The following is an 18,912-nucleotide window of genomic DNA, read 5'->3' as shown; positions in this document are numbered from 1 at the left end:
CCAATTTTATCCAATCAGGATTTTCTCTGCCCTTTTTATTGTTTGCGTCATCACTTCCAATTTCATATTTCACTTGTTTGTTATCCTGCATATATCCTGTGTGAGTTCTCTCTTCTGATTGTGTCGCGATGCGACGCATTGTGAGCTTGTAGATCTGCTATTTTCAAAAGATCTTTATGCATTTTAAAGCTTGTGAAACAGGACATTCTGCATAATGAGTACTTTCTACTTTTGGTACTTTTTAAGTACATTTTGATACCAATAGTTTTGTACTTTCACTCAAGACCTTTTTAGAATTCTGGACTTTAACTTACAACAGAGTATTTTTATATTGCAGTATCGATACTTTTACTTAAGTAAAAACATTTGAGTACTTTTCTTCCAGCAGTGCACGTGTGCCATGTTTACAGGGACACAGGCCTGTTGTTTCTGATAGAGACACGGCTCTCTCTAAAGCGTAAACAGAGCCGACCCTATCAACATTGACATTTAATGAGAGAAAAAAAAAAGAAAAAGTCCCATCTAGATGGCCTTTTAAGTCCCCCCTGATTTCACTTAATTCCTTAATTCAGATTATTGACTCAAGAGGGTCAGCTGTGGAGGTAAATAGAGACACTATACACACCCACCTTGAGATAGTCGTCTGTCCGCTAGGCTAAAGACGGCTCTTTGACTGGCGGAGCGGCACCCACTTAACGTTTAACTTGATTGCAGAGGCAGAAACACATGATTTCCTTGTCATAAGAGACCTTATTATGGCGAGTCTCAGGACCGCCGGCCGGCTGTCTGTACGTAGAGAGGACCTGGAATGACACAGTCCTGTGTCTGACCTTGAAATCCGTGAACAGCAACCATGTTATCTTTGTGAACGTGTTGCAGGACACGTTGTGAGCTTGTAGATCTACTATTTTCAAAATTGCCAAAGTATAAAGTAGTCTTGCAATAATGATCTAAATTATTACTACAAAGTAACTTCAAATAATTGTAGTGCAGTAAAAGAGTACAATATTTGCCTCTGAGATGCAGGTGAGTATATAGGTGAGGTATAAAGTATTGAAAGATGTACATACTCAGGTAAAAGTAAACGTACCTCACACAATTGAGGTAATGTACTTAGTTACTTTACAACCAGCAGTGGTGTTTTCAGCACACGGTCATTGCGTGAGCTTGTCTGACACATTGGCAGCAGTGTTGTCTGGGTGGGGGCAGGCTGGTGGGTGGGGGCAGGCTGGTGGGTGGGGGCAGGCTGGTGGGTGGGGGCAGACTGGTGGGTGGGGGCAGACTGGTGGGTGGGGGCAGACTGGTGGGTGGGGGCAGGCTGGTGGGTGGGGGCAGGCTGATGGGTGGGGGCAGGCTGGTGGGTGGGGGCAGGCTGGTGGGTGGGGGCAGGCTGGTGGGTGGGGGCAGACTGGTGGGTGGGGGCAGACTGGTGGGTGGGGGCAGGCTGGTGGGTGGGGGCAGGCTGGTGGGTGGGGGCAGGCTGGTGGGTGGGGGCAGACTGGTGGGTGGGGGCAGACTGGTGGGTGGGGGCAGGCTGGTGGGTGGGGGCAGACTGGTGGGTGGGGGCAGGCTGATGGGTGGCAGGCTGGTGGGTGGGGGCAGGCTGGTGGGTGGGGGCAGGCTGGTGGGTGGGGGCAGACTGGTGGGTGGGGGCAGGCTGGTGGGTGGGGGCAGACTGGTGGGTGGGGGCAGGCTGGTGGGTGGGGGCAGGCTGGTGGGTGGGGGCAGGCTGGTGGGTGGGGGCAGGCTGGTGGGTGGGGGCAGACTGGTGGGTGGGGGCAGGCTGATGGGTGGCAGGCTGGTGGGTGGGGGCAGGCTGGTGGGTGGGGGCAGGCTGGTGGGTGGGGGCAGACTGGTGGGTGGGGGCAGGCTGATGGGTGGCAGGCTGGTGGGTGGGGGCAGACTGGTGGGTGGGGGCAGACTGGTGGGTGGGGGCAGGCTGGTGGGTGGGGGCAGACTGGTGGGTGGGGGCAGGCTGGTGGGTGGGGGCAGACTGGTGGGTGGGGGCAGGCTGGTGGGTGGGGGCAGACTGGTGGGTGGGGGCAGACTGGTGGGTGGGGGCAGACTGGTGGGTGGGGGCAGACTGGTGGGTGGGGGCAGACTGGTGGGTGGGGGCAGGCTGGGGGGTGGGGGCAGGCTGATGGGTGGGGGCAGACTGGTGGGTGGGGGCAGACTGGCGGGTGGGGGCAGGCTGATGGGTGGGGGCAGGCTGGTGGGTGGGGGCAGGCTGGTGGGTGGGGGCAGACTGGTGGGTGGGGGCAGGCTGGTGGGTGGGGGCAGACTGGTGGGTGGGGGCAGACTGGTGGGTGGGGGCAGGCTGGGGGGTGGGGGCAGGCTGATGGGTGGGGGCAGACTGGTGGGTGGGGGCAGACTGGCGGGTGGGGGCAGGCTGATGGGTGGGGGCAGGCTGATGGGTGGGGGCAGGCTGATGGGTGGGGGCAGACTGGCGGGTGGGGGCAGGCTGATGGGTGGGGGCAGGCTGATGGGTGGGGGCAGGCTGATGGGTGGGGGCAGACTGGCGGGTGGGGGCAGACTGGCGGGGTGGGGGTGGGTTGGGGGGGATGGGGTGCTACTAGGCCACGCTGGGCGTAGAAGGCAGGCAACACCGGTGCTGTAAAGTAACTAAGTACATGTATTCAAGTACTGTACTTCCAATAAGTACAATTTTGAGGTATTTTTACTTAACTGGAGTATTTCCAATTTTCAGTATTTGTACTTCTACTCCACTTCATCTCAGAGACAAATATTGTGCTTTTACTCCACTACAATTATTTGAAAACTTTAGTTACTAGTTACTTAGATTCAGATTATTATTACAAAACATACATTAACCACTTCAGCCCTATATACATTTTGGCCATTTGAAAATAGCCGATCTACAAGCTCACAATTTGTCACATCGTGATGCATTGTGAGCTTGTAGATCTGTTATTTTCAAAACATTTTTAAACATTTTATACATTTGAAAACTTCTGGGACATTCAGTGAGTACTTCTACTTTCGGTACTTTAAGTATATGTTGATGCCAATTAAAAATGCTCAATTAAAACATTTATTCCAGACTTTTACTTACTCTAACGTAATATATATATATTTCTACATTGCAGTATTGATACTTTTACTTAAGTAAACATTTTGAGTACTTTTCCCACCACTGGGCGACACTCATAACGATGTGTTTTCTAAATGACGTTTCGCTCTGAGCTCCACAAAGAGGCTGTTTTCTTCCTTTCTGAAACGTGGAGAAAACAGACGGAAAGCAAAACGTGGAGTGAAGTGGACATGGCTTCTACACAACGTTATGACATTATAATTGAACATTCTGGCATTCAGCAGATGCTTCTTGTCAAGGAGCAAAGCATTAAGTACAAAGAACGGAATAAGCAGAGTCAGCATGAACTATATAGTCAATAAACAAGATAAACGAGCACATAACAGAGTTCAGAGAGAACAATGGAGGTAAACAATGAACCTAGCATCTGTCTGAACAACTTGCGATCTACATAACGTTCTGTACAATAAGTGGTGGAAAAAAGTACAATTTTCCTCTATTTTTTTTACTTAAGTAGAAGTATCAATACTGCAGTGTAGAAATACTCTACTAGTAAAAGTCCGGAATTTAAACATTTACTTGAGTAAAAATAAAAAAGTATTGGTATAAAAATGTAATTAAAGTGCCAAAAGTAGAAACTACACATTATGCAGAATGTCCCATTTCACAAGTTTTCAAATGTATAAATTGTATAAACATCGTTTGAAAATAGCCGATCTACAAGCTCACAATGCGTCGCATCGCGACGCATTGTGAGCTTGTAGATCGGCTATTTTCAAATGGCTGAAATGTATGTAGGGCTGAAGAGGTTAATGTGTTTTGTAATAACAATCAAAATCTACAAAGTAAATAGTAACTAAAGTTTTCAAATAATTGTCGTGGAGTAAAAAGTACAATATTTAACTCTTGAGATGTAGTGGAGTAGAAGTAAAAGTACTGAAAATTGGAAATACTCCAGTAAAATAAAAATACCTCAAAATTGTACTTAAGTACAGTACTTAAGTAAATGTACTTAGTTACTTTCCACCACTGCATGTGGGTGCGTGAGAGTGGGCGTGTGTCTGCCTCTGTGTGTCTGCTGGAGTCAGATGCAACGCAGTGTGAGCTGGTAGATCAGTTATTTACAGTATACAGTATTACACGCCTGCACGGCAAGTATAAAATCAGTGTTTAATGTCCTACGCTGGGGTTAGAGGTGGCCAGAGGTGGCTAGTATACCGAGTGCCGCGCTATGAGCTTGTAGATCTGCTATTTTTTTTAAATCACAAGTAAGACGCGCGAACGCGGGAAGCGAACGCCAAAAAAAATAAATAATAATGAAAATAAATCATCTAAAAAAAAGTAACCAATAAAAGAATATATAAAAAATAGAAAACAATTCTGCGTTAAAAGGAGCATCTTAGAAAAATACAAATTCACAAAAAAAAAACTTTGAATGTTTTTGAACAATTCAACAAAGTGTTTGAAGTGCTTGTTTCACCCACTTCCGGGGGGCGGAGCCAAAATCCGAGCCCGAAGTATTTGTTCGTAGACCCCCACTTAGGGGGGGTAGAAAAAGTTTCGGAGCGATTCGGGCACTTTTCATTTAACATGGGGTTTCAATGGGGAGTTTTTAGGAGCCTTCTCCGGGGCGTGGCTTCCGGGGGAAGGGGCGGGCTTAAACGCAACCTTGACAGGTGTGTTCAGTTTTCAAAGACCTTTCATTTGATGTATGGTACGTCTATATTGGACATTTACTTGGCTGCACACAGGGCTGAGGATTTGAGCCACACATACTGCACACAGAGACACAGAGAGATATGCACACAGAGACACAGAGAGAGCCACAACCCGAGCACGGTTTCATAGTAAGCTCCACTTGCGCGGAGGCGCCTCCTTCCGCTGCGTTCGCAATGACATTTTTTTGCAAATCTTTGAATATATATTTTCAAATCTTTGCTTCTGGGGGATTCTACAAATGTCTTCTAAATCCTGTATGTTGTTATAATATCAGTGGTTCTCAGACTTTTTCACGTCAAGGACCCCCTAAATGATATGCATTTAGCCACGGACCCCCATCTCAAAATATTTTCAGGGACCCCTCCAGAAGATTTGAGTTACAAATGTTCGCTTTAAAAAATAAATATATATATTCAAAGATTTGCACAGATGTTTCACGATTTTTCAAAAATAGCAGATCTACAAGCTCATAGCGCGGCACTCGGTGCCGCGCTATGAGCTTGTAGATCTGCTATTTTTGAATAGCCAAAGACATCTTAAAATGACACACAGATGTGTTCCCGGTCTTAGTGGGTTAAACTTGGCAGAGCTCTGATACATAACATGTTTTATTTGTGTTTTTCTACGTCCAGTCAGACTCACCTCTAAGGGGAATAGAAGGTTAATAAAAGCATAGGGTCTGCTGTAACGCTGAGAAGTGTTTCCTAACCGTAAAGGCGTTACAGAACCTGTGGTTTAACGAGGCTCAGTTTATGCGTCTTTCTTTCTTGTTCCGTTTGCAGGAGCATGTTTTAAACAATCCAGACACATGTTGAACCAAAGGGCTGGATTTATTGCCGGCGTATTTCCAAAGAACACTTTGCAGACACTTAACATGGCCCTCTGTGTTAACCCTTTAAGACCGGGATCATATCTGTGTCATTTATAGATTTATTTTGGGCTATTCAAAAATAGCAGATCTACAAGCTCATAGCGCGGCACTCGGTGCCGCGCTATGAGCTATGAGCTTATTTTGGAAAAATCGTGAAAATGTGTGCAAATCTTTGAATATATATATATTCTTTAAGCAAACATTTTTAACTCAAATCTTTGCTTCTGGGGATTCTACAAATGTCTTCTAAATCCTAGTTTTTTGAAAGAACGTATGTTTCTATAATATCAGTGGTTCTCAAACTTGTTCATGTCAAGGACCCCCAAAATGATATGTATTTGGCCGTGGACCCCCATCTCAAAATATGTTGTTCCAGGAACCCCCCAGAAGCAAAGATTTGAGTTAAAAATGTATATAGCATGTATTCAAAGATTTGAGTTAAAAATGTATATAGCATGTATTCAAAGATTTGAGTTAAAAATGTATATAGCATGTATTCAAAGATTTGAGTTAAAAATGTATATAGTATGTATTCAAAGATTTGCACACATTTTCACGACTCTTTTTTTCCCAAAAATAGTACTGCGGCATAGTGTGGCACTATGAGCTTGTAGATCTGCTATTTTTGAATAACCAAAGAAATCTAAAAATGACACAGATGTGTTCCTGGTCTTAATGTGTTAACATGGCCCTCTGTGTTGAACAGAGAACACCTTCAGCTTTATTGTCTCATCACAGATTTACATACAGGTGCAAAACACTGGGCGGAATGTTTTTTTTTGTACAAGCTCCCTTCATTTGTGAGCTTGTAGATCAGCTATTTTCAAATAGCCAATGTATATATATGGGGTTAAAGTGGTTAAACTGAAGCAAGGCCAAATAAGCAACTACACACTTAAGACGCAAACCCACAACTACCAATATTTACAAGCAACTTTACAGGAAAACAAGCCCAAAGTCGCTTATAATAAGCAGACTTGGCAACACTGTGACTGACCTTGGTTGTGTGAGGCGACAGACTGAGTGTGTGTTGGTCTTATCTGTGTTGTTACATGGATGCTGCATGAGGGCTTGGAGATCGGTGCTCAGAGCTGTGTGACAATTATAGGAAGTTAGGAACTCTGCTTGTATTCATCATTATCTTAAAACAAACACAGGCTACAGTTTAACCACACAAAGACATCTTTCACCACCACCACATAATCTACCTTTAAAAATACACATTTCCCTAAGTACATTTATTCAAGTTAAGTATAGCCAAAATAGCCAATCTACAAGCTCACAATGCGTCGCGATTGTGAGCTTGTAGATCTGCTATTTTCAAATTATTTTAATACATTTCAAAACTTGTGAAATGGGACATTCTGCATAATGATTACTTTCTACTTTTGGTACTTTAAGTACATTTTGATGCCAATACTTTTGTACTTTTACTCAATTACATTTTGAATTCCGGACTTTTACTTGTAACAGAGTATTTTTACATTGCAGTATTGATACTTTTACTTAAGTAAAGAATGTGAGTACTTTTTTCCACCACTGTGAACAACCTCTGGTGTTCTTCAGGGCTTCTGTAGCTAAAGAGGATCTTCTCTCTTTGAAGTGTCTCAGCGTTTAAACACAATGAAGTGAAACCTTGTGCTCAGAGCAGAGCCATGTGTGATTAAAATAGCCGTATGTTGGCTGTGTTCCAGGTTTAAATCAGGCTGGACTTTTCACATTGTTTGGGGCTGACTAACAAACCCTGAATTGAGCACCTTTACTGCTGCAAACAAGACCCTTCAGTCTCTGTCTTATATGGGTCGCTTTGACCCGGTTGATGGGTTTATAGATGAGTCACAAAGAAATCCCTTCATACGTTTATGGAGGAGAGACACACAGACAGGGACAGGGGAGGAAGAAGTGCTCAGATTTTGGACTTAACACATTGACTGCCAGAATTATTTCAGATTTTTTGCAGTTTATTGCCAGGGTTTTTTACATTGAACAAAAAAAAGTACTCAGGAGCCGAGATACAGAATTTTAAAGTTTGAGGTTAACAAGGAAGTGGATAGGAGTCTAAATCTTCGAAAAATCATATCTCCTTGGTCTTTGGGTCAAATAAAAAAAATGTAAAAAACGCATATATGCGTTCTTGGCAGGCAAGTGATGGATTCTAAAGAACGCATATATGCGTTATTGTAGTATTACCACGGTTTAAAAACACTCTTTTAGGGCGCGGTCACACCAAAACATGGTTTGCCCGCTGTTAAACTCAGGCTGTGCGCGGCCAGCGCATTCTGTCCCAATAACCAGTGACCCACCTGTCACTCACTTTCAGGACCCTCCCCGTAGCCACCTTCGACTCACACGATTGGACAGAGGGGGGGGAGCAGCATCCGTCTCGAGCATTCAAATAAACGCAAGGTGTGCGCCACACGCGGAAAGACGCGCACAACCATCAATCCGCGCGATTCTCATTGAAAAAGCATTGTCAGATTCCGCCCCATAAATAAAACTAAATTGGTGTGACCGCGCCCTTACAAGTAAAGTCTTGTATTCACAATCCTACTTACGTCAAAGTAGAAAAGTATTAGCACCAAAATAATATTTTGAATGGGTGTTGCTAATGAGTACTTTTAAATGTTGCTACTTTAAGCATATATACAATAAACAGCGTTTTCTTAATTATTATTTACAGTAGCTCTTCTAGCCCCCAATAACTCACATCTGGCCATCAAAGACCACAGGACATTTTTTATTGTGTAAAAAAGACAGAATGCTCCCGCCCACTGTTAAAAAGACCGCAAAATTGCTAAAACTATAGAAAGCAGTAAATGAAAAAAAAAATAACACTCATCTTTTATTTACTTTAATTACAAGCTAAAATATAAACCTTGGTTGTAAAAAACAAAGTTGTCCTTTAAAGTAGCAAAATGTAACTAAGTAAAGTTGCAACATTTAAAAGTACTCATTAGCAACTCTCATTCAGAATCATATACATAATGTTATTGGAATATAATTAATGATCATTAACCACGTAAAGCCCTATGATTTATGATGAATAATTTCATTTGCAAAGTAACTAGAAACTAAAGCTGCCAAATAAATAAAAAGTGCAACATTTGATTCTATGATGTAGTGGAGTAGAAGTATATGCAGTAGGCTGTCAAGAAATGGAAAATAAGTCAGGTAAAAGTACCTTACAAAATTGCACTGACTGTACAGTACTTGAGTAAATATATTCAGTTACTTTACACCACTGGACAGTCAGGGCCCAGTGGTGACGATGAGGAGTAGAGACAGAGAGAACAGAACACGGCGGCCTCGTTCCGTTTCAATGACGAACACACTGTACTGTCTGCTGTGTTGTTTACACCAACTGTCTGCCATGAGGGCCGGTGGACGGACGTCACAGAACAAGCCGCTACGTCACCACATAGGGCTGGTGGACGGACGTCACAGAACGAGCCGCTACGCAGTGGTGGAAAAAGTACTAATTTGTTTTTACTTAAGTAAAAGTATCAATACTGCAGTGTAGAAATACTCTGTTACAAGTAAAAGTCCGGTAATCAAATATTTACTCGAGTATTGCCATCAAAATATACTTAAAGTGCCAAAAGTAAAAGTACTCATTGTGCAGAAAGTCCCGTTTCACAAGTTCAAAATGTATTAAACATCTTTTGAAAATAGCAGATCTACAAGCTCACAATGCGTCGCATCACGACGCATTGTGAGCTTGTAGATCTGCTATTTTCAAATGGCTGAAATGTATATAGGGCTGAAGTGGTTAATGTGTGTTTAGTAATAATAATCCAAATGTAATAACAAAGTAACTAGTAACTAAAACTGTCAAATGATTGTAGTGGAGTAAAAGTACAATATTTGCCTCTGAGATGTAGTGGAGTAGAAGTAATATCACCATGTGTGTGTAATAACTGCACAGTGTGTTGTTGTTGTGTGTTGTTGGGCGGTTTGTGTGTGGGTGGATAGACGGTAATGAGACGGGTCACTGGTTCATCTCCCAGCGTCCAACATGTCCCTGAGCAAGACAACTTAACCCCTTACTGCTCTCCCTCCCTTAACGCCTCTGAGCAGCCATCAGCTAGGTGAAGCTGAAACAGAGTTTACTATGGGATTAATGAAGTCTACCAAGAAGGTAGACTTCATTAATCCCATAGTTGCAGGACTCACAAATAAACCAAAAACAAATCAGCAGTTGGTTCAGAATGCTGCTGGTCGAGTCCTTACTGATAAAGCATTTATAAATCATTGAATGGTTTAGGGGCCAACATACATTTTGTAGCTGTTCCGGGCAGAAACTTCTTATATTTAAAGTTTTTTAAAGTTTTTTTTAAAAATATATATCTTTCCGCTAATGAATGCCCTGCTTCGTTATGCTACAGTGTCACAAAAAAAGTAGCAAAATAGCCGATATACAAGCTGAAAACGCATTGCGATGCGGCACGTTTTGAGCTTGTAGATTTGCTTTTTTCTTTTCTTTCTATTTTCGAATTTAAATTCTGAAAGTAACAGTCTGGGACATAATGATGTTTACACCGACAGACAACCATGTCTGTCTTTACCTCCAGACCTCTGGGGGTCGAGTGAGACAGACAGACAGACAGACAGACAGACAGACAGGCAGGCAGACAGGCAGGCAGGCAGACAGGCAGGCAGGCAGGCAGACAGACAGACAGACAGACAGACAGACAGACAGACAGACAGACAGACAGACAGACAGACAGACAGACAGACAGACAGACAGGTCAGTGTAAATCAGACCCTTTTAGTTCTTTAGTAAATGTAATCTTCAATCATTCACTTGTCATTCCAGGGAATGAAGCCTGACAGCTTCTACAAGGTGAAGGTCCCTGAGCTCAAAGAGATCATCGAGGGATGCATCCGCATGGACAAAGATGAAAGGTAGAGCTACACACACATCGCCACACATTGTGAGCTTGTAGATCTGTTATTTTCTAATGGCTGAAAAGTGTATAGGGCTGAAGTGGTTAATGTATGTTTTGTAATAATAATCAAAATCTATAAAGTAACTAGTAACTAAAGTTTTCAAATAATTGCAGTGGAAGTAAAAGTACAATATTTTCCTCTGAGATGTAGTGGAGTAGAAGTAATATCAACATGTGTGTGTAATAACTGCACAGTGTGTGGTGTTGTTGGGCGGTTTGAGGCTGAGTGGATAGACAGTAGTAGGACGGGTCACTGGTTCAGCTCCCAGCGTACATGTCCAACATGTCCCTGAGCATTCAAGTCTCCATGGGGTGACTAATCCATAGAAAACTAGAAAAAGTGCTCCTCGGAGCACAGGTCTCCGCCAGGTCAGGTACGTTATTGTGGCCTCCTGGTGGCGCTATAATAGGCCAATGTGAAAAGGGTGCCATTTATTCTTAGGCCTTTCACGGCAATCAGACACTGCATTCATGATTTGAGGCATTTTGTTCCAAAAATGTGTTTTGCTAAATTAGACCTGCTGATGGCGCTATAACAGGCCAATGTGAAAAGGGTGGCATTTCTTCCTCGGCCTAGTGGGAATGTGCGTGTGAAAATTCACGGAAATCGCAAGCTGCGTGCATAGTTTGAGGCTTTTTGTTCAAAACGGACCAATCCTGCAAACTTTGGAAGCCAACCATAGGCAATGAGGATGGAATATGGGAAATCGGACAGATTTTTGTTGATCACATGACTATAGAGATACTGTGTGTAAAAAAAAGGGTTTTGCACAAATCGGCCTCCTGGTGGCGCTATAACAGGCCCATGTGAAAAAATTGGGGCAGAGGTTCTGAATTGGCATCCAGGGAGTGTGTGTGCACAGTTTCGGAGCGACCGGGCCAACGGTGCCAGAGATTAGCTGCTAACACACAGACAGGACGGACGGACGGACGGGGCGAAAACATACTCTCTCGCCATGCCTTTCGGCCTGGCGGAGACAAAAAGTCATTTTGAGGGTGAACTATCACTTTAAGGGTCATTTTTCATTGCATTGATTGCTTGCTCAGGGTGGCACAATGTCAGGTCTCTGCTCTATTATGTAAAGTGAGACAACCTCTATAATTAAAATGTAATTGAATTGATGTAAAGAAAAGTAGCAATGTGAGAAGTTGTGAGTATAAATTAGGGCCATAAACAGTAAAATGATGGCCGACAGCCATGATGCCATGATGTCTCTGAAATGCCACTGAAGTTGTGCTGAAAAACTCCGACCCTCATTTCCTGTTGTTTTAGTCTCTACCCTCCGTGACGTTGTCCTCGTTCACTGTGTGTGTTTATGGCAAAATAACCGTCTTGACGTGTGAAAATATGAATCACATTGATGTAATGGAACCCATACACCATATGGGGGCCAGGTGGGTGCTTGCCCCGCAACTTAGTGCATCATGGGAAATGTAGGAAAGTCCAGAATGGCTGAAAAGGACACAAATGGGCATCATTTTTTATATGGATCCACAATGAATATGGATTGTGTTGTAAATATTGTTGGTTCTATAAACTACTTTAAAATAATCATCAGCAGTGTAATGGACATCAACATTCGCCCTCACTCTGATAAAACAAATAGCAGATCAAGTGCCGCGCTATGAGCTTGTAGATCTGCTATTTTTCAATCGCCCAAAGAAATCTAATAAATGACACTGACGCGTTCCCAGATTGAATGGTTTAAATCAGGCATTATTAAACTGTCATATATATCGTTCTCTACACCATCAGGTACACCATCAACGACCTGCTGGACCACGCCTTCTTCCAGGAGAACAACGGCGTGCACGTGGAGCTGGCGGAGGAGGACGACATGGTGAAGTCTGGCCTCAAGCTGTGGCTGAGGATGGACGACACCAAGAAGCTCCACGGCAAGTACAAGGACAACAACGCCATCGAGTTCCTGTTCGAGATCTACAAGGACGTGCCCGAGGAGGTGGCCCAGGAGATGGTAGGACCATATTAGTACTGCCTGCAGCTCATGAGTGCAATTGTGTATAGATGTTTGGTCTCCCATACGACGCAGGAGACCCCGGGTTTGAATTTTGGGAAGGTCATAAAAGTGAAAGATTACAGTTTAAAGCTACATTTTTTGATAGACAGACATTGGATAGATCCCGCACGGGAATGTCGCCCAGAGGCAGCACAGCAGTTAGAGTTACAGATACAGAGTAAGGAAAGTACTGTCGTATACAGCAATTAGGGATGATGGGTTTTGGCAAGAATCTCACGATACGATACGTATCACAATACTGGGGTCACGATACGATTATATCACGATATATTGCGATGCGATACATATTGCCATATATTACGACATTATTGCCATATATTGCGATATATTGCGATATCACGATACATTGCGATACGATACATATTGCGATATATTGCGATATATACATATATCACAACTACATATTATATATATATACACTACATATTGAGTAGCTGCAGATCAGTGATAGGTTCTTTGAATGTTTTTTCATGAAGCCTGTATCTGAAAAAGCAAAAAAAAAAATTTATTTTTTTTTCTCCCAAAAAAATCACGATATGGTGGCCTGGAGTATCGATACAGTATCGCGAAATAAAATATTGCGATATATCGCAATATCGATAATATTGCCCATCCCTAACAGCAAGATATAGCAATAAGAACCACCATCAATACAGAACAACAATATACAATCTAGGGGTGGGACGATATATCGATATATCGATATATCGCGATACTTTCTCCCGCGATAAATAATCGATATGCTGCCGAAAAATATCGATATTATTATTATTATTATTATTATTTTTTTTTCTTTTAGTTGTTGATACGTTGTTTTTCCTACTCTATATTTGTGTAATGATGATTTTGATCTGTTTGGTGCTATTTTATGTGTTTATGAATTGAATACAAGGACTATCGTGATATATCGTTGGTACATTTTCATGCAATATATCGTGATATCGCAATATATCGATATTTTCAGATATCGTGATATATCGTTGGTGAAATTTCTTGCAATATATATAGAATATCGTGATATCGCAATATATCGAACATCGTCGAATATCGTGATATATATTGTTATCGTGGGCCTAATATCGTGATATATATCGTATCGTGAGGTACCCATATCGTCCCACCCCTAATACAATCGTCAACTATCCTGCACTTTGGAGAAAAACAGCAACAACAACACCAGGTTAGGGCGCGGTCCCACCGCACCTTTATTTGACCTCTGGGGTGGAATCTGCCAATGCTTTGTCAATGCAAATGTGTGGATTCATGGTCTTGTGCATCTTTCTTGCGAATCCACGCATGTGCATTGACAAAGCATCGGCAGATTCCACCCCAGAGGTCAGATAAAAGTGCGGTGTGACCGCGCCCTTACAGGGTTAACCCATTAAGACCTGAAGCCAATTCTACATAATGTCTTCTAAATCCTAAAATGTTTTGGGAAAAAAACGTATGTTGCTATAATATCAGTGGTTCTCAAGCTTTTTCATGTCAAGGACCACCCACAATGATGGCCGCGGACCCCCATCTCAAAATATGTTGTTCCAGGGACCCCCGCAGAAGCAAAGATTTGAGTTAAAGATGTTTGCTTTAAAAAATATATATATTCAAAGATTTGCACTTAACTCTCTCAGTGCCACGCCCCGAGATATCCCGAGTTTTTCCCGAGTACCCTCCCTGCCAGCACGAGAAATCCCGAGTTTTTACTTTTGACTGTGGTCGCGCTATTCTGTTTATTTTTCATGATCACTTTCGCTTCCTGACTCCTTCAGACTCATTGGGTTCCGGTTTCATGACGCAGATTCCGTTTCCGGTTCTCATTTTTTTCCCGCGGTCATTTTCGGCCAGAATAGGGAAAGTCACGTTTTTTCACACGGTATAAAATACGAACGGAGAGGTCCACGTCTACTCTCTTTGGTCTGGGTGACGATCAGTCATCGTAGTCGTGTATCGCATCGTAATTTAGCCCGATCAACGATTGTCAAAAATGTCAACATCCGGTTATGACCGGATGTGACGTGAGCCTGTTTGGGAGGGGTCGAGTGAGCCAGCGAGGTCATCAATGTGTCGATTTGTTGCTCTCTACTGGTAGAACTGTATTATGGGTTTAAACACCCAATCAGATAATTTATTTGAATGAAAAATTTAAAAATTTTAAAATAAAAAAAACGCAAATTGCTGGCACTGGGGGAGTACTTTATGAAAAAACTCTTGGCACTGAGAGAGTTAATGTTCATGCTTCAATAGCCAAAGACATTTTAAAATAACACAGATAATATTTCACCGGTCTTAAAGGGTATCCTGCCCCCAAAAAAACCTTAAAGTGACACAGAGTCCACAGTGCCATCAGTACAATAACTAGACTCTTACTCTCTCTGGCCCAGAGGCCGCCGCTTGCCAAAAACAACTGATCTACAATCTTAACGACGTGTACGAGATTAAGCCTTTTATACGGTCACGCTACCTGACCGTATAGGAAGCCATTAGCGGTGGGTAATTGCACAGTTTGTTACCCACTGATAAGCATCTAGCCAAGAGCCACGTGGCTCATTTTAAACTCTAATTAAATTACCAAACCAAATGTGAAGGTTTCCGGCTCATACTGCTCCTTAGGTAGAGAGGCTTCTAGAAACAAGACCTTTTTTTCATGCCACGTGTCCTTACTGTACTTTTCACTTCAGAATCCTTGTACTGCCATTGGTTCTCAACGTGAGTTCTCAAATTCTGCCCGAACCCGACCCGACGTTTTCGGGCCGGGCCTAAAATGTATGTTATTGTATGATACACTTATTCTTTGGGGGGGAGGGGGGGTCGCGTTCTCGCATTTTGCTTATTTAATAAATAAATGAGCAGTGATTGTAGATGTTAACAGGTATATGCACTGGGATTCAGTGACAATGAAAAATAAACACACACACACACACACACACACACACACACACACACACACACACATTGTTAATTGAAAATGGCTTGTAGATCGGCTGTGTTCGGGCCACGACACAAAGAAACATTGTGATTTAGAGGAGTAGACCAGAGGAAAGCCTTCACCAGACAGACACACAGACAGACAGACAGACAGACACACAGACACACAGACACACACACAGACACACAGACAGACAGACAGACAGACACACAGACACACAGACACACACACAGACACACAGACAGACAGACAGACAGACAGACAGACAGACAGACAGACAGAGTGAAGGTCAGACATGTAATCATCCTGGTAGTAATGTGAGCTGTAGACTCAGGAAGGATCCTGAGGTCAGGTCTTTAATAACGTTGTGTCTGTCAGTTGGAAACCATGCATGTCCTTAACCCTTAATGTTCTGGGAAACGGAACGGAAAGTTTCGGAAACAGTGCAAAATAGCCGATCTACAAACAATCTACAAACAGTCTACAAACAATCTACAAACAATCTACAAACAGTCTACAAACAGTCTACAAACAATCTACAAGATCTACAAGTGATCTATACAAGCTTGTAGATCGTCTATTTTACTGCTTTTGCTTCGACACAGCAGACAGGGCATCAAGTGACAAAAAAAAACCTAGAAACATGGATATAGGAGGTTTCTCTGTTAGCCCTCCAAGTCCTCCAGACCTTGTTGTCCTCTATGGAGGTGACTTTTAATGAAACACACACACACACACACACACACACACACACACACACACACACACACACACACACACACACACACACACACACACACACACACACCGGTCCTTATAGTTGGTCGTATTTGGAAACCACTTTTCATCAAGATCAAATCTGCTCTCACAGTGATATAGAGAGGAGGGGGGGGGGGGGTGTTATCTAATGTAATCTGATTACGTGTTGAGAGGTGGATCAGGACAGACAGTCTGTCCGCCATGCGTCCGGAGGGGAACAGGTCAGCCCTACTATGTACTCTGCACTATGGGACTGTCCTGTTCCAACCCCGGATTTGAAAGTTTAACCCATTAAGACCTGAGACCTGAGGTCTTCTAAATCACAACAGTTTTCTGACAAAACATGTGTTTCTATATCAGTGGTTCTCAAACTTTTTCATGTCAAGGACCCCCAAAATGATATGTATTTGGCCGCCGACCCCCATCTCAAAATGTTTTGTTCCAGGGACCCCCCAGATGCAAAGAATAGAGTTAAAAATTTTCGCTTTAAACAATATACATTCAAAGATTTGCACACATTTTCACAATTTTTCTAAAATAGAAGATCTACAAGCTCGTAGCGCGGCACTCGGTGCCGCGCTACGAGCTTGTAGATCTGCTATTTTTGAATAGCCTAAGTGTAAAATAATGCTTTTTAGCTCTAATGAAAAAGTGGCACAGATGCGTTCCAGGTCTGAATGGGTTAATCTGAAGCACACTTTTATACGATAAGATAGAGGGGGTCCCTGCTTCATCTCTCTCTCTCAGCTAGGGGGTCCGTGGCCTGAAAAAGACCCCTGGTATAAGTTATATTGTATCTGCCATACAGATTGGACAAAATAACGTCTATCTCTCTATCTAAGTACATATAAATACTCCTAACAATATAAATCCTGACTATTGAACAGTGGTCGAAAAAGTACTCACATTTGTTAACTCATTCAGTGCCAAAGACGAGATCATTCAGTACACAGAAGCAGGAGATCCCAAGATTTTCTGCTCCATTCACTTCCTGGTTAAAGTATTAGGGAAAAAGCCTGTATCTCAGCTCTTGTGTTTTACTATGTATTTTTGGCCAGACATGCTATTTTCAATGGCTTATAACAAGAGAACGGGAGGTCGCGATGATTTCTTTTCACGGAAGCACAGTGAAACCCTCAGTGATTAGCAACCATCAGGGGGTCGATCATACTGGAGATAAATATTTTGTGACTACTTGAAAAGGTACGAAAATCGTGTTGGCTTCGTGTAATGGGTGTGGGGGGTCCTGTCTTGTCATTCAGGTGGTCCTGGGCTTCATGTAATGGGTTTGGGGGGTCCTGTCTTGTCATTCAGGTGGTCCTGGGCTTCGTGTAATGGGTGTGGGGGGTCCTGTCTTGTCATTCAGGTGGTCCTGGGCTTCATGTAATGGGTGTGGGGGGTCCTTGTGTTGTCATTCAGGTGGTCCTGGGCTTCATGTAATGGGTGTGGGGGGTCCTTGTGTTGTCATTCAGGTGGTCCTGGGCTTCGTGTGCGAGGCAGACTTCAAGCTGGTGGCCAAGGCCATCCGGGACAGAGTGACGGCCATCAAACGGCAGCGGGACAAGATGAGGCGTCTGGCCGAGGAGCAGAGGAGAAGGAGGAGAGAGCAGGAGGCCATGGAGGAGGAGACAGACAATACTCTGCCCAAGGTTTTGCTTTTCTTTTTTTCCGTTTTGACTTTTTGTCTTTGTTTGTATTTGTTTTTAACTCATTGAGTGCCATTCACGTGTTTCACGTGTTTTACCGCTATGGTGCAACGTGCCAATCACTCGCTTCCTAAGCGCTTTTTTTTTACTTTGAAAAATAATAATAATAATAATAATCGTACTGGCCAGAAATAGCCAGAAATAATTCTGGCACTCAGTGAGTTAAAGCGTGTTTCCTAGTTTATTTTTTAGTTAATTTTTTTAAAAGGCTCTGTTATAGTTTAGTTTTGACAACAGGGCTCCAAACTGTCACAGCTACAAATATTGGAAGATAATATTGACAAGGACTCAAACTAAGGACATTTTCTCTGTGATATTAGTTAGTTTTGTGAAAGCACAATACAGTTTCACTCAGTTATGTTTTTGTAAAAGTCACTTTATTTAATACTAAAATACTTTAAAAAAAATGTATTTTGGGTTATTTAGTTTGTTTTAGTTAATCTATAATGACCCTTCCTCACATTCCTCCTCCTCCTCCTCCTCCTCCTCCTCCTCCTCCTCCTCCTCCTCAGCCTCCGTCGTCGCCCAGACCCGGCGAACCCGCTGTGCCGCTGTCGGCGCCGGGGAGCCCCGCCTCCACCCCGGGCTCCGCCCACACCTCGGCCCCGCCCACGCCCCTCCTCCTCTCCCCCGTCTACAGCAGCTCGGTGGACTCGGGCGTAAGCTCCGCCTTCCCCACCGTAAGCTCCGCCTTCCCCACCGAACCCGAGGAGCCAGAGTCCGACCAGCAGCACTTCCACCTGCTGCTCCCTCGCCACAGCTGCTCCTCTACAGCTCCTCTGCTGCTCCCTCGCCACAGCTGCTCCTCCGCTAACTGTGAGCCACCACACTATACACCACTATACCACACTATACACCACTATACCACTATACCACATTACTCCACATGTGTCT

General features: G+C 43.4%; 1 protein-coding gene across 1 annotated transcript in view; it reads left to right on the top strand.

Annotated features, from left to right (window-relative positions):
• wnk4a (WNK lysine deficient protein kinase 4a) overlaps positions 1-18,912 on the top strand; it is a 152,083-nt gene that overhangs the window by 81,551 nt on the left and 51,620 nt on the right. Inside the window, exons 7-10 of the mRNA XM_080455848.1 lie at positions 10,459-10,547; positions 12,348-12,567; positions 17,785-17,961; positions 18,531-18,834. Of these exons, the coding sequence (XP_080311974.1) occupies positions 10,459-10,547; positions 12,348-12,567; positions 17,785-17,961; positions 18,531-18,834 (790 nt within the window). The remainder of the gene's footprint in view (positions 1-10,458; positions 10,548-12,347; positions 12,568-17,784; positions 17,962-18,530; positions 18,835-18,912) is intronic.

The sequence above is a fragment of the Gymnoscopelus braueri genome (genome assembly GCF_963280865.1).
Source record: "Gymnoscopelus braueri genome assembly, chromosome: 17".
In the NCBI taxonomy this organism is placed as follows: domain Eukaryota; kingdom Metazoa; phylum Chordata; class Actinopteri; order Myctophiformes; family Myctophidae; genus Gymnoscopelus; species Gymnoscopelus braueri.
This window is presented reverse-complemented; position numbering and strand designations above follow the sequence as displayed.